At 43.6% G+C, this 17,051-nt stretch overlaps 1 protein-coding gene across 1 annotated transcript in view; it reads left to right on the top strand.

Annotated features, from left to right (window-relative positions):
- LOC126426542 (immunoglobulin domain-containing protein oig-1-like) overlaps positions 1-16,715 on the top strand; it is a 34,750-nt gene extending 18,035 nt beyond the window's left edge. Inside the window, exon 4 of the mRNA XM_050088445.1 lies at positions 15,998-16,715. Coding sequence (XP_049944402.1) covers positions 15,998-16,156 — 159 coding nt within the window. The 3' untranslated portion in view covers positions 16,157-16,715. The remainder of the gene's footprint in view (positions 1-15,997) is intronic.
- The last annotated feature ends 336 nt before the right edge of the window (positions 16,716-17,051 follow it).

The following is a 17,051-nucleotide window of genomic DNA, read 5'->3' as shown; positions in this document are numbered from 1 at the left end:
TTTAATTAAACCTGGATCGATCATTATACATCAAAGTGAAAACGGCACTCGAAACAATGTAAAAAGACTGTTGAAAGTTCATGGAAGGAGGCAAAAACCACTTCGTCGACTGGTAATCCGATGGCCACTGTTTTTTGGGATTCTCAAAAAGATTACTTGAGAAAGGCAGTACCATAACTGCTCTTTCACCAGGATAATGTCCGCAGCTCGTGGTCTTGCGGTAGCGTTCTCGCTTCTCGCGCACGGGGTCCCGGGTTCGATTCCCGGCGGGGCCAGGGATTTTCTCTGCCTCGTGATGACTGGTTGTTGTGTGTCTTTCATCATTATTTCATACCCATCGACACGCAAGTCGCCGAAGTGGCGTCAACTCGAAAGACTTGCACCAGGCGAACGGTTTACCCGACGGGAGGCCCTAGCCACACGGCATTTCCATTTACCAGGATAATGCACCATGTCACACATCAGCAATAACAATGACGAAAGTGCACGAATAGGGCTCTGAATTGGTTCCTCATCCACCCTATTTGCAGCCGCCATGTGGCTTCTGCCTGTTCCCCAGCTTGAAACTGGCTTTCTGGGAAGTTTTCATCAGATGACGTAGCGTAGGTGTTGTAGTCAACGAGCACTTTGCAGAGTTTGACAGAACCTAGTTTTCCGATGGGATGAAAAGGTGGAGGATCTCTTGACCAAGAATATATCCCTCGAAGGGAACTACGTCGAGAAGTAAGGTGAGTTATTCACGAAACAAACATATTTTCTTGCTTTTTCACCAGATTTATCAAACCGCCCGAGTATAACTAAACCCTTAAAAGGGTCACAGGCTCTTAGTCGCGCTTGCCTATCTGCTTGCAGGGGCAACAAAAACTTGATTTTTAGAATTTCTTGTAACTGTTGACTGAATCTAAAAATTTAAAACGCTGCCATACGATTCACATTCAGAGGTAAAAATCATACATCAAAAGTTTTTAGCACAATTAAGTTTAGTACTACAATACAGTTAAGTCTAGTATTAGATTTACAAACTGTGTAGAGGAGCAAATTCGCAAAATTCAGAAATGAAAAGTATTTTTTTCTCTTTTTTTTCAATTTTGACGCAAAACGCTTAGTTAAAATTGTATTTACAACAAGGTAATTTTTTACTGTACTTTCAAGATATGAGGGCCTTTGCAGTGAACTAGGTGTGGTTTGTTACGTTTCCTTTTCGATTTCTTCTTCATTCTTCTTCTCGTTCGATAACTCACTGCCTCTCCAACCTTCACACATTCACTTTCTATTATACCCCACATGTTAACATGACTAAGAATTCACATCTGGCTTGTATATTGCAAGTCATAATATACAGTGTGAATCAAAAAGAATCATCCGATTTAAAAAATGATAACCATTATGTTATCTGAGATATGTGCACGAACAACTTACTGTTGGAAGGGCCAAACATTCGAGCTTTGCATGGTTTCCGCTAGGTAGCAGCAGTGTGCGCCCCCATCAGTTCTAGTAAAAACGGTGTCAGGGCAACAGAGAGTGTTTTGTGTTCTATGTTTTGCGCAGTGTGTATCAGCAATAACTGCTCAGCGTGACCTTCGCACTACGTATGGTGTGCATCCTCCGAACAGCACAGAGAATCAGACGATGGCACGAACAATTCCGAGAAGCAGGTTGTTTGCGTAAAAGGCCAATCGCCCGGCCGTCCCAGAGTGTCTGACACAGACGTCGAACGCATCCGCCGTAGTTTCACAAGCAGTCCGCAGAAATACGTTCGCCACGCAGCTCGACAGCTCAACATGCCTCCGATGTCCGACTGGCGTGTGTTGCGTAGACGTTTACACACGAAACCGTACAAAATTCAGCTACTACAAGCTCTTCCTGAAGGTGACACACAACGATGTGTCGAGTTCTGCGATTTTGTTCTTGGCAAGATGGAGGATGACAGTTTCCTTCCACGCTTAGTGTTTAGTGACGAGGCAACATTCGATTTAAATGAAAAGGTGAACCGTCATAATGTCAGAATATGGGGTACGGAACAACCACATGAAGTTGTACAACATGAGAGGGAGTCTCCAAAATTTGGTGTGTTTTGTGCAGTTGCACGGGAGAAAGGTGTACAGTCCATTTTTCTTAGCCGTGAACACGGTTACAGGAAGCACATATTTCGGTATGCTTGAGAACTTTCTTTTCCCACAGTCGGAGACTGATTCGAACGACTTCATTTACCAACAGGATGGGGCACCGCCACACTGTCCTCTGGAAGCGCAGTAATTTTTAAATCGAAGGATTACCGAACGGTGAATCGGTCGCACTGCACCAAATGGTTCAGCCTCACATTACTGGCCTCCGAGGTCACCGGACCAGACTGTATGAGCTTATTCCTTGTGGGGGTTTACATAAAACTCTGTTTATGTGCGTCCTTTACTAACAACAGTGAATGAACTGAGACATCGCATAATAGCAGCTGTGGAAGCTGTAACTCAAGAAATGCTCGCTGTGGGAACAATTTGAATAGCGCATTGACATACCTGTGCATCTCAAGGGGGGCATATTGAACACCTATGAAAAACTATGAAAAAAAACTTTTTCAGTTTCCTATTCATCAAAAAACAAAATCAATTATATATGTTTATTAGTTTCTGAAATATAGACGTGCCAAATCGGATGGTTCTTTTTAACACCAAAAAGTCAGTATAAATTTGAAAACTGAATAAATCACGGAATAATGTAGATAGAGAGGTACAAATTGACACACGTGCTTGGAATGATATGGGGTTTTATTAGAACCAAAAAGATACAAAAGTTCAAAAAACGTCCGACAGATGGCGCTTCATCTGATCAGATAGCAATAATTAGCATAACAAAGTAAGACAAAGCAAAGATGATGTTATTTGCAGGAAATGCTCAATATGTTCACCATCATTCCTCAGCAATAGCTGTAGTCGAGGAATAATGTTGTGAACAGCACTGTAAAGCATGTCCGGAATTATGGTGAGGCATTGGCGTCGGATGTTGTCTTTAAGCATCCCTAGAGATGTCGGTCGATCACGATACGCTTGAGACTTCAGGTAACCCCAAAGGCAATAATCGCACGGACTGAGGTCTGCGGACCTAGGAGGCCAAGCATGACGAAAGTGGCGGCTGAGCACACGATCATCACCAAACGTCACGCGCAAGAGATCTTTCACGCGTCTAGCAATATAGGGTGGAGCGCCATCCTGCATAAACATCGTACGTTTCAGCAGGTGTTTATCAGCCAGGCTGGGGATGATGCGATTCTGTAACATATCGGCGTACCTCTCACCCGTCACGGTAGCAGTTACAAAACCAGAATCACGCATTTCCTCGAAGAAAAAAGGCCCGATAACGGTAGATGTGGTAAATCCAACCCATACCGTGACTTTCTCGTCGTGCAATGGAGTTTCCACGACATTTCTAGGATTTTCGGTAGCCCAAATTCTGTAGTTGTGGGCGTTGACAGACCGTCGGAGCGTGAAATGAACTTCGTTGGTTCACAACACGTTACTTAACCAATCGTCATCCTCCGCCATTTTTTGAAACGCCCACACCGCAAATGCTCTCCGCTTCACTAAATCGCCAGGTAACAGTTCATGAAGCCGATGGGATTTGTACGGATAGCATGGGAGGGTACACCTAAGTGCCAAACAAACAGTAGTGTATGGAATGCCGGTGCGACGAGCGACTGCACGAGCGCTGACTTCCCCGTGCATAGACGAACCCGCTACAGTCTCCATTTCTTCCTGAACTGTCTCAGCAGCATTACGCCTTGTGCTCTGTCGGCCACTACGGGGTCTATCGTCTAAACAACCCGTGGCTTCGAACTTCGAAATCATTCTCGCCACAGCTGCATTTGTCAACGGACCTTTACCCATTCGAATCCCCTTCCTATGGCGACAGGATCGTAACGCTGAACTAGCACATTCCCCATTCCGATAATACAGCTTCACTAAAAGCGACTTTTCAGGTAACGTCAACATGCTGCGACTGCTGGCGCATCTGATTCTCTCATTACAGCTCCTTTTATAGACGATTGTCGTGCGCAGTCACTGACGTTTTGCTGTCCAGCGCCATCTGTCGGACATTTTGTGAACTTTTTTTTTGTTCTAATAAAACCCCATGTATTTCCAAGCATGTGTGTCAATTTTTACTTCTCTATCTACATTATTCCGTGATTTATTCAGTTTTCAAATTTATACTGACTTTTTGATCACCCAGTATATAAAAGCACACACAACAATGTCGCAATACTGAAAACAAATACCATTTGGTCGTTGTTGGTCAGCTCAAAAGATTTACGTCAGAGCTTTGACTCACACTACTAGAAAGTGCACTACGGAATGATTTTTGAATTTGTTACTTTTGAAAGCTCTTTTTGCAGGTTTAAAATGCGTTTCGACAGGATCTGGTTGTATGAGTGTCTAGTAAGGATGAGAAAATACAAGAGTTCATATAAAACTCAATTTTGTCCACCGGTGGACATAATGAGTTTTGAAATGTTGCTAGTCGAGTATCTCTTGAGGCAGCATAACTGGCCGGCCGCTGTGACCGAGAGGTTCTAGGTGCTTCAGTCCGGAACAGCGCTGCTGCTACAAAAATGTTCAAATGTGTGTGAAATGTTATGGGACTTAACTGCTAAGGTCATGAGTCCCTAAGCTTACACACTACTTATCCTAAATTATCCTAAGGACAAACACACACACCCATGCCCAAGGGAGGACTCGAACCTCCGCCAGGAGCAGCCGCACAGTCCGTGACTGCAGCGCCTGAGACCGCTCGGCTAATACTGCGCGGCTGCTGCTGCTGCTACGGTCGCAGGTTCGAATCCTGCCTCGGCCATGGATGTGTGTGATGTCCTCAGGTTAGTTAGGTTTAAGTAGTTCTAAGTTCTAGGGGACTGATGACCTCAGATGTTAAGTCCCATAGTGCTCAGAGCAATTTGAACCATTTGAACATAAGAACTTTTCGTTCCTTAGTACTTCCGTATCTCACGTCTTTGCACACTGATTCTTCCTGACTACTCTCGTGAACTTTAGCCTACTCTTTATCAATACTAAATTGTGGTCCGAGTCTATATCTGCTCCTGGGTGACCTAACTGAAAATCTTGCTGTATCTCCCTGCGTTTTCCAAGTGTACCACCTCCGCTTATGATTATTGCATGGATTATTCGCTGTTACTAGCAAAATTTATTACAGAACTCAATTAATATTTCTCCTCTCATTCCGACTACCAAGCCGATATTCTCCCGCAACCGTGTCTTCTGCTCCTTCCCGTACAAGAGTATTCCAATCCCCCATGACTATTAGATTTTCATATCACTTAACGAATTGAATTACCCATTCAGAATCCTCATATGCTTTTCCTGACTGTAACTCACACTCTGTCCATTTTGCTGCTGTCGATATTACGCTGTACTCACCTGACCAGCATTCCTTGTCTTCTTTTCATTTCACTTCACTGATGCCCTCTGTATTTAGATTCAGCCTTAGCATTTCCGTTTTCTGTTTTTCTAGCTTGCCTCCCATGTTCAAACTTCTGACGTTCCACGCCCCGACTGATAGTACGCGATAAACTTTTTTTCCTTCCATCATTGTGTGGCTGCGTGCATGTTCAAATGGTTCAAATGGCTCTGAGCACTATGGGACTTAACATCTTAGGTCATCAGTCCCCTAGAACTTAGAACTGCTTAAACCTAACTAACCTAAGAACATCACACACATCCATGCCCGAGGCAGGATTCGAACCTGCGACCGTAGCGGTCGCGCGGTTCCAGACTGAAGCACCTAGAACCTCTCGGCCACTCCGGCTGGCTAAGTTCTTATGTTGGTGGTGGTGGTGGTTAGGGTTTAACGTCCCGTCGACAACGAGGTCATTAGAGACGGAGCGCATGCTCGGGTTAGGGAAGGATTGGGATGGAAATCGGCCGTGCCCTTTCAAAGGAACCATCCCGGCATTTGCCTGAAACGATTTAGGGAAATCACGGAAAACCTAAATCAGGATGGCCGGAGACGGGATTGAACCGTCGTCCTCCCGAATGCGAGTCCAGTGTGCTAACCACTGCGCCACCTCGCTCGGTCTAAGTTCTTATGTTCTCTGAGGCTATAGATACTGCGATAATGAAGAGGAAAAGGATATATCTGAAAAGGGCAGTCACAGAAGATGGGGAGAAAAACATAGGCACGAAGAAGGTTACTGTCAAACGACCATGCGTAACAGAAGACATACTTCAGTTGATGGACGAAAGAAGGGAGTACAACAATGTTCAGGAAAATTAAAGAATACAGAAATACAAAGCTAAAGTGAAGTAGCTGCATTAAAAAGGTGAAGGAACCGAAAAGGAAATGACTGTCGGAAGGGCTGACTTAGCATACAGAAAATTCAAAACAACGTTCGGTGAAATTAAAAGCATGTGCGGTAACATCAGTGCAATGGGAATTCCACTGTTAAATGCAGAGGAGAAAGCCGATAGATAGATCGCGCGTTTGTATGAGGGGGAGGACTTATCTGATGACGTGACAGATGAAGAAACAGGAGTCGCTAGGGAAGAGACAGGAGATTTTAAAAGAGCCTTGGAAGACTTAAAATCAAATAAGGCAGAAGGGAAAAATAACATTCCATCGAAATTATTAAAATCATTGGGGGAAGTGGCAACGAAACGACTATTCACATTGGTGTGAGGCATGTCTGAGTGTGACGACAAACCATCACATTTCAGAAAAACATCATTCACCTGATTCCAAGCCATCAAGAGCCGACAAGTGCGAGAATTATGGCACAAACAGCTCATGCATTCAAGTTGCTGACAAGAATAATATACAGAAGATTGGAAAAGGAAAATGAGGATCTGTGATGACGAACAGTTTGTCTTTAAGGAAGGTGAAGACACCATGAGGCAGTTCTGACGTTGTGGTTGATAATAATATCGCGACTGAAGAAAAGACAAGATACAATCGTAGGATCTGTCAAGCTGGAGAAAGCGTTCTACAATCTAATATGGTGCAAGTTTTTCGAAATTCTCAGAAAAGTAAGGGATGGAGTGGGTCTTCACGTACTTTACTGGCTGAATAAGATGTGCGGCCATTATATTAGCTTGGTCTTTTTCATTTGCTAACTGACAGAATTCCAGATCACTCAAGAGGGTAGCAGAAATGAATATTCAAAAAAATCCCAGAAATGTATTTCATGTTCAAAATTACGCTCGTATGTCCTAAAGATACTGTTGTCTGAAACGCTAAAATTCCATTTAATACAGTCTTCGCTACCGTAACCAATTCACTTTCAGTTACAGTTAATTCATTTTGTATTACTTTCGCGTTTGCTTTATCCGCTGTAATCGAATTCAAAAAGTATGCTGACGCATGTCCCACGAGGAATGTTCAGTACTCACAAGGGAACCTCCCCATCGCACCCCCCCTCAGATTTAGTTATAAGTTGGCACAGTGGATAGGCCTTGAAAAACTGAACACAGATCAATCGAGAAAACAGGAAGAAGTTGTGTGGAACTATGAAAAAAAATAAGCAAAATGTACAAACTGAGTAGGCCATGTGCAAGATATGCAAAGGACAGAATGAGCTCAGGAGCGCCGTGGTCCCGTGGTTAGTGTGAGCAACTGCGGAACGAGAGGTCCTTGGTTCAAGTCTTCCCTCGAGTGAAAAGTTTATCTTCTCTATTTTCGCAAAGTTATAATCTGTCCGTTCGTTCATTGACGTCTCTGTTCACTGTAATAAGTTTAGAGTCTGTGTTTTGCGACCGCACCGCAAAACTTTGCTATTATTAGACGAAAGGACGTGCCTCTCCAATGGGAACCGAAAACATGTGATCGCAAGGTCATAGGTCAACCGATTCCTCCACAAGAAAACACGTCTGATATATTCTATACGACACTGGTGACGGCATGTGCGTCACATGAGAGGAATATGTTGTCGATCCACCTAACTGTACACTTGGCGAATGGGTAAAAAGATTCTTCTACCTTGCCCGATTTAGGTTTTCTTGTGGATGTGATAATCACTCCCAAAAGACGGAAAGATAATAATTATCTGAAAATAAAAAATTAAAATTTTCAATCGAGGGAAGACTTGAACCAAGGACCTCTCACTCCGCAGCTGCTCACGCTAACCACGGGACCACGGCGCCCCTTGCTTCAGGTTATCCTAGATGTTGCCTATCATGCACATGGACTACTCAGTTTGTATATTTTGCTTATTTTTATCATAGTTCCAAACAACTTCTTCCTGTTTTCTCGATTGATCTGTGTTCAGTTTTTCAAGGCCTATCCACTGTGCCAACTTATAACTAAATCTGAGGGGGGTGCGATGGGGAAGTTCCCTTGTCAGGAACACGACAGGAACGCTCAAATGAAGCAAAAAGCTTCATATGGACATATGAGAAGCTTATTTCCAAAAGGTACCAAATCTGAAAATTTGAAAAATGAGATGATAGGTGGCTGCACTACTCAAAACCATTCTTTTGTAACAAGAACTGTATGCCAAAACGTACCATATATGTTACATATTTCCCCTTAAGACTTCTTGTTCATGGCGAAGAGTACCAAATCCAGTTTTAAATCGTTTACAAGAAGTACCACACACCGACAGCCAATGTTGCTCTTCTTGATAATGACGTCACAGTCAACATGGCCGACATTTATTTACATGATATTGTATGTTGTAAGAACGTGTCTGGCAGTTTTCTATGTTCTGTGTGAGTTTTTAATTAAATTATCGAGTTTGATACGTCAGATGAATGCAGTGAATCACCAACAGGAACTCCGGAGTAACAGTTCCCGAAATTAATTTTCTGCCGAAAGGTACCAAATAAACTTTTATTTATGCAGTATCAATTAAACAAACATTTAACACAGATACTTTGTGTAATGTGTCTCAATATCTGTCTGAATATAAAAACAAAGAAACGAAACATATCGTGATTCTACTGTGTTTGTAAAACGTTTTTTTTTCTCTCCTGTTAAATCAGATTTTATGAATGTGGTACCTTTTGCAGATGAGTATCTCATACGTACTATTTCTAACGCTTTCCGGGATGGAATATATTTACTGTACACTGGGTTTTGAGCTAGTGGCTCGTAGGTACATGTCTTATCTACTCAACCTCTTTCACGTTTAATTCTAGCTCAACCTATCTTGTTGCTGTTAACCTCTCTGCTCTATCCTTATGCCACCAAACTAGCGCGCTGAACGTACAGTTGAGCACGAACCTCAAAATAGTAATGTTGATTAGTAATCTGTCTTCAAGGGACACACAGAAGATACACAATTCAATTAATACCGGGAAAAGGCAATCATGATCGCTTTGAATCTTGATTTGCTCGACCCAGTTTCTTTCACTCTCAGTGAAGTTGGACCCTTCCATTGCATGGACTGGCGCTTAGTTACTGGATCATAAGCGAAAAAGCAATATATGTCACATGTTATCAATCTTTAATCAGGCCCATTTTAGTGGTATTCAAAGTGTCGGTACAAACATTTACACGAGCTTCTTTTTGACCCATCCCGAGAATTTCCGGAACCAGTTTCGCACACATTTTTGTCACGTTAAACTGGTTATGTAAGATTTGCCTTGTGTAGTTTTATCAGTTCATGCAGTTTCAGGACTATCAAATAACCAAATACTCAATCGACACTGATTACCTACTTTTTTGATATATTCATCCGTTTTTGACACTGAATGGTGTCCCGGGCGGGAGTCATCTTGAACGGCTTCTGGGCCAACTTGGAAACGCTTGAAGCACTTGAAAACTGGCGTATGTGATAAACAGTACTCGCTAGACACTTCTTTTAGTAAAAAACAGGTTCCAAAAACCTTTTCTTCCAAGTTTCATGTAAAACTTCACGGCAAGTCGTCGTTCCATTATTACAGTTACTTATTTACTGGCAAACAAGCAACAGATGTTACACAAACACAGGCCACGGCCACACATATTAGTGCACAGACACCACAGCTAGTGGTCGTTCATCTTTAAGCGCATCGGCGTGGTGTGGGCGCCTTGCAACGGTTCACGCACCCCCGCTCCCCCTCCCCCATCGCCGAGGTTCCAGTCCTCCAAAAAATGGTTCAAATGGCTCTGAACACTATGGGACTCAACATCTGAGGTCATCAGTCCCCTAGAACTTAGAACTACTTAAACCTAACTAACCTAAGGACATCACACACATCCATGCCCAAGGCAGGATTCGAACCTGCGACCGTAGCTGTCGTGCGGTTCCAGACTGAAGCGCCTAGAACCGCTCGGCCACGCCGGCCGGCTCGAGTCCTCCCTCGGGCATGTGTGTGTGTGTGTGTGTGCGTGTGGTCGCCAATGCATTGGCGTTCAACTTCTCATCCTCAGCAAAGGAAGTGCTTGAGGCCAAGGGATTCGCCCATGTGGAATTGCAGCTGGCTTTGGTAACTTGCCGGCGATGCAGCCATTTTGATATTGTTATAAAGTAGCGTTTTAATTACGGTTTCACCGGCCGACATTACGTGGGCAGAAGTGTTTAGTAGTCGTCCCATGTGCGGCACTTATTTTATTACAAGGAGCTGACCACCACCACCACCACCACCACCACCACTATCATCATCATCATAAGAAGGAGAAGAAGAAGAATAAATGTCGCCAGTGGACGACCTCTCCCTTAAAAAAACGGAGCGAGCAGTGTGATGGGACAAAATTAATGTCTGGCCTTAAAGCTGAACTGGAATATGGGCTATTTCAAGATTTTTTCCCTAATCAGAGTTACAGATTTCTAAATGTTATTGAATTATGCAGGTTCTAAAATTTCCAAGGGTGACACTTCTTTTGGAAGAGCTGTACTTGCAGCAGGAAGTTAGTAATTCTCAGTTTCGTTTCTTTCTCTGTTCAATAAAAACTCCGGTTTCTTTTTAACATGGTGCACATTTCTTTCTCTCAGGTTTTGTCCCCCCCAAGAGTCAGTCTAACCTTTTCAATTTTTTTAATAATATCAGATGAATGTGGACTGGGGGTAAGGAATGGAAGAGGAAGCCGCCTGATAGATTTTTGCACAGAGCATAACTTAATCACAGCTAACACTTGGTTTAAGAACCAAAGAAACTTGTATACGTGGAAGAGTCCTTAGACAGTGGAAGGTGTGTCCACTGGGGGACGAACCACACAATAACCCTAGGTTCGATGTGGGGCGGCGGCGGGGTGGGTGGACTGCTGTGGGGTTGTGAACCACTGAGGGCTACAGCGAGACGAAGCCTCTCCATCGTTTCTAGGCTCCCGGTTTAATACACACAATACTGTGATTCACACAATCAAATGCCTCGGATAGATCACACAAAATGCATACCGGTGCTATTGTGTTGTTTAATGCTTGTAATATCTGGTGTGTGAACATGTGAATGGCATTCTCAGTAGAGCAACCCTTCTGAAACGCAAACTGTGACTTGCTGAGGATATAATTGTTGCCAAGGCGAGACACTATTCTAGAATACATCACCTTCTCAAAAATTTTGTAAATGGTGTCAGCAGTGAAAGAGGTCGGTAGTTACTGACGTCTCTCTTATCACCTTTCTTAAAGAGGGGTTTAACAATGCCATATTTCAGTCTCTCTGTAAAAAGGCCTTGTGTTAGTGATGCATTAGGTATTTCGGACAATATCGGACTTATTTTATGGGAACGAATCTTTAGTACTCTACTGGAAACACCATCAAAACCAGAAGAGCTTTTATTCTTGAGAGAATGTATGACCCTCTTAATTTCAGAACTAGAAAGTGGTGGTACAAACATATGCTTTAATTTTATGAGAGTTATTTCTTCAACATATTACTGTGATATTTCTTGTGAACTGTTGGTCCCTATTCTTGCTACTATGTTTAACAAATGATTATTAAATACGTTTGCTACCAGTGACTTGACATTTACAACGCTTCCATTCAAGACATTTACAACGCTTCCATTCAATTCAGTAGTAATGTGATCCTCTTCTGTAGTTGGCTGTCCTCTCTCTTGCGTCACTGTATTCCATATTGCCTTAATTCTGTGGTCAGACATGCCGATTTCTGACATTATGTGCAAGTTCCTTGACTTTTTAATAAAATTTCTTAGTAATTTTGAGCACTTTTTGTAGTGCGCAGCTACTGCATGGTCTCTACTTGTTCTTACCAAAAGATACAAGGCGTGTTTTTTTAAGTAAATACCGTTTTGAAATTAAAAAAAGACGTGCTAAGACATCTCAATAATTTTATTTTTACATGAAAGCCTATAAGTTAATATTCTTTTCTACATAATTTCTGTCAATATTGAGGCACTTGTCATAACGTTGTACCAGTTTTTGAATACCCTCCTCATAGAAGTCTGCTCCCTGACTTGTCAACCATTGCATCACAACTGTTTTGACTTCGTCATCGTCTCGAAGACGCTGACCGCCCAGGTGTTTCTTCAAGTGCAAGAACAGATGGCAGTCACTGGGTGCAAGATCAGGGCTGTACGGAGAATGATCTGGAGATTCCCATCGAAAAGATGTGATGAGATCTTTGGTCTGATTCGCCACATGAGGACGGGAATTGTCTTGCAGCAGAACGATGCCCTTTCTCAACTTGCCACGTCTTTTGTTCTGAATTGAACGGTGCAGATTGTGCAATGTGTTACAGTAAGCTGCAGGCAGAAATTCCACAAGCAATACCCCTTTTCAGTCCCAAAAAATTGTGCATATGATTTTTAGGGCACAAATTGTTTGCTTAAACTTGACATTTCTGGGTGAATCTGAATGTCGCCATTCCATGGACTGTTGCTTTGATTCTGGTGTGACGTAGGCCACACCTGTTTCTTCGCCCGTAACAATTTGGCTTAAGAAATCGTCACCGTCGTTGTGGTACCGCTCAAGCAAAGTCAAAGCACTGTCTAAATGTTTGGTTTTGTGCACATCCGTCAACATTTTCGGTACTCAACGTGCGCACAATTTTTGGTAGTTCAGGTGCTCGGTCACAATGCCATACGAAACACTACGAGAAACATTAGGAAAGTCATCTCGCAAGGAGGAAATCGTAAAGCGTCTGTTTTCTCTCACCTTATTGTCCACTTCCTGCACCAAACTTTCATTAACGACCGAAGGACGCCCACTCCGTTGTTCATCGTGCACATTTGTGCGGCCATCTTTAAATGATCACACCCACTTTCTTACCATTCCATCGCTCATAATGTTTTCTCCGTAAACTGCACAGATCTCACGATGAATATCAATCGCTTTTAGGCCTTTAGGGAACTTCCCCATCGCACCCCCGTCAGATTTAGTTGGCGCAGTGCATAGGCCTTGAAAAACTGAACACAGATCAATCGAGAAAACAGGAAGAAGTTGTGTGGAACAATGAAAAAATAAGCAAAATATACAAACTGAGTAGTCCATGCGCAAGATAGGCAACATCAAGGACAGTATAAGCTCAGGAGCGCTGTGGTCGAATGGTTAGCGTGAGCAGCTGCCGAACGAGAGGTCCTTGGTTCAAGTCTTCCCTCGAGTGAAAGGTTTACTTTCTTTATTTTCGCAAAGTTATGATCTGTCCGTTCGTTCATTGGCGTCTCTGTTCACTGTAATAAGTTTAGTGTCTGTGTTTTGCGACCGCACCGCAAAACCGTGCGATTAGTAGACGAAAGGACGCGCCTCTCCAATGGGAACCGAAAACATTTGATCGCAAGGTCGTAGGTCAACCGATTCCTCCACAGGAAAACACGTCTGATATATTCTACACGACACTGGTGACGGCATGTGCGTCACATGACAGGAATATGTTGTCGACCCACCTAACTTGTACACTTGGCGAATGGCTAAAAAGATTCTTTTACCTTGCCCGATTTAGGCTTTCTTGTGGATGTGATAATCACTCCCAAAAAAGTGATGAAAACATAAGAGTTTGTCACAAACTGCAACAAATGAATGCAACAGTTTCACTGTCGCACAGTTTTCCCTGTGCTCTGTCGAAACATATGTTTTTTACGTTTCCAAATGTTTCCGTGTGTAGACCGTCAAATCCTGCATATGTCCAAGTAAATCTGAACAAGTCCTGGAATTTTGGAGAGCGAAGTTGATTATGTGTGAGTGCCTGAACTTTGATAATTGTCTGAAAATAAAAAATTTAACTTTTCCCTCGAGGGAAGACTTGAACCAAGGACCTCTCGTTCGGCAGCTGCTCACGCTAACCACGGGGCCACGGAGCTCCTGAGCTCACATTATCCTTGATGTTACCTATATTGTGCATGGACTACTCAGTTTGTATATTTTGCTTATTTTTTTCATAGTTCCACACAACTTCTTCCTGTTTTCTCGATTGATCTGTGATCAGTTTTTCAAGGCCTATCCACTGTGCCAACTTATGTGAGGTTTGTCCGGAAAATACGTATAAAAGTTGAATAATGTCTTTAGTTACAAGTTGCAGTCACGGCCAGGTGGGACTACTGCTGTAATCAATCCCATCAACGCTCAGTTCGAGTCAGAGCACTCTGCGTGGAGGTGGGAGTGTGCGGCAGCTTGTTGACAGTCACCCTTTGTCTCCTGCCGTCGGCACGGAGCTCTCTCTGATTGAGGAACAGCACGTCAACACCTTGCAAAGGTAGGCAAGAATGGCCGTGAGACTATTGTGTGCTTGAAACAGGTTTACGGAGACAATTCTCTGAACGAACCGACCGTGAACAAGTGGTTAAAAAGGTTCCGCGATGGAACGGTCACCCTCGCCCAGGACGCCCGTCGACATCGAGTTCCGATGCAGATGTTGAACGAATTCGGGCTTGTGTTCTTAAAGACCGTAGATTGACAGTCAGAATGATTGCTGACGAGCTGTCAGTCCCCAAAACAATCCTTCACGAAATCCTGACACAAAAACTTGAAATGAAGAAATTGTGTGCGAAAATCGTACCGAAGCTCTTGACGCCAGAACAGAAAGCAAAGAGGGTCGAGTGCTGTGAGGATTGGTTGGAAGCAGAGGAACGAGGGGACTTTCTCAACCGAGTCATCACTGGAGACGAGTCCTGGTTTTACGAATTCGATGTGGAGCTCAAATCTCAAAGCGAGGAATGGAAACTAGCAGGAGAACCGAGAACAAAAAAGTCGCGAAAATCAAGGTCCAATGTGAAGACAGTGTTGATTGTACTCTTTGATTCTAGGGGCATTGCTCACAAGGAATTTGTCCCTCCCGGCCAGAGAGTGAACGGAAATTTTTACGTTGAAGTTCTGACACATGTCAGAGCTCGTGTGGCCCCAGTTCGCCCGGAGTTGGCAAAAGGGGGCAGGTGGTTCCTCCATCACGACAATGCGCCCGCTCACACGTCGCTCGTTGTGCGCGAGTTTTCGATCCGAAGCTCAACCACCGTGACAGACCACCCGCCTTATTCACCAGATTTAGCCCCGTGTGACTTCTTCACGTTCCCGAAATGCAAAATGGTGCTTCGGGGGCGGCAGTTGGGAGATGTGGAAGCCATCGAGGCGGAAACGGCACGGCAACCGAACAAAATCACAACTGAAGACTCCGAGCAATGTTATCAACAGTGGAAACGGCGTTGGCTGAAGTGTATCGCGTCTCAGGGGGGGGGGGGGGGGGGGGTGCGGTGGCGATGGGGAGGTTCCCTTGTAATAAATCTTATAACAGCCCGTACTTCACAGTCGGCGGGACTCACGATTATCGGAGGCACCTTAAACACTCAGTACACAACGTAGACAAGGAAGAATCAGACTGTAATGGCGCCAGTGCGTAGACAACAGATGTAGGAACCCAGTGCGCATGCGCAGAACGCCGACCGCAGCTCTGCGGTCGCAGTGTGACAAAACACTACTTAAAAAAAACACGCCTCGTACACTTCCCTTTCCCTTTCAGAAGATACTTTAATCCCCTCAGTGATCCGTGGTTTTTTACATGGCTGTTTAATGTCCCTTCTTATTAGCTTATGCAGGAAGCTATTTTGAAATATCCTGGCCACCTCTGTTTTAAAGCCACGCCTCGTGACGAGTGTACACGTGAAGAATGTAGTGGTATGGCGGTTGCAGGTGCGAGAGTGGACTTCGGGCAACGACACGGTGCGCTCCAAGATGGAGATCGACCCGGCGATGCAGCGCGACGCCGGCTACTACGAGTGCCAGGCAGACAACCAGTACTCCGTGGACAGCCGGCGCTTCCGCACCGACTACGTCGTCTACACCTTCTAGCCTACCAACACACTGCGCCGTACTTCCCTAACAGACCACCTACCATTGCAGGACGCGATTTGGACACAAGTTTTCCTGCCTCCTCTGCATAGAATCAGTGTCAATGTGGCACCATGTTGCGCCTGTGGCCATCATTCCGTTATAGATCTAAACTGTCTGTTGTTTCCTTCTACCAAGTATTAAGCTGTGCCAGAAAAAAAAAGAAAAAAAAAAGAAATATGTAGCGGTTAAGTTCATCCAGTTACCACACAATGTAGTTTCACACTTCAGTGATAACAATGTGCAAGTTATTAAAGCGATCACTGAATTTACTTCAAACAGCAATTTTACTATTTTAATTTTATTGTAGTTAATTTATAGATACAACACTCTGACGGAACATATTCTGCGCTGTTTCAAAGTGTGTTTTATGTGATATGTGTTTTAATCTGCACATTCCAGCTGGTTCACCGAAAGATTTTTGTTCTGAAAACTTTATTCTGACAAGGTAATGTAATGTCTCTTAAATAATTGTAACTTGTAGCTGTCAACAACCAAACAGGATGAACTTATTGTCTTATGGACCAAAATTCAATAAAATATTAAAGAAAGTGCATTGTCTTGACTACTATATCATGCCGTAGTCTCCTATTAAACTAGGGGCGTGTTTTTAAAGTAAGTATCGCTATGAAATTAAAAAAAGACGTGCTAAGATATCTCAACAATTTTGTTTTTACATGAAAGCCTCTACCTTAATCTACTTTTCTACATAATTTTCGTCAATATTGAGGCACTTGTCATAGCGTTGTACCAATTTTCGAATACCCTCCTCATAGAAGTCTGCCGCCTGACATGTTAACCACTGCATCACCACTGTTTTGACTTCATCATCGTCTCGAAGACGCTGACCGCCCAG

This window comes from Schistocerca serialis, chromosome 11 (assembly GCF_023864345.2).
Source record: "Schistocerca serialis cubense isolate TAMUIC-IGC-003099 chromosome 11, iqSchSeri2.2, whole genome shotgun sequence".
In the NCBI taxonomy this organism is placed as follows: Eukaryota; Metazoa; Arthropoda; class Insecta; order Orthoptera; family Acrididae; genus Schistocerca; species Schistocerca serialis.
Note: the sequence above shows the minus strand (reverse complement) of the source record. Positions and strands in the feature narration are given on the sequence as shown.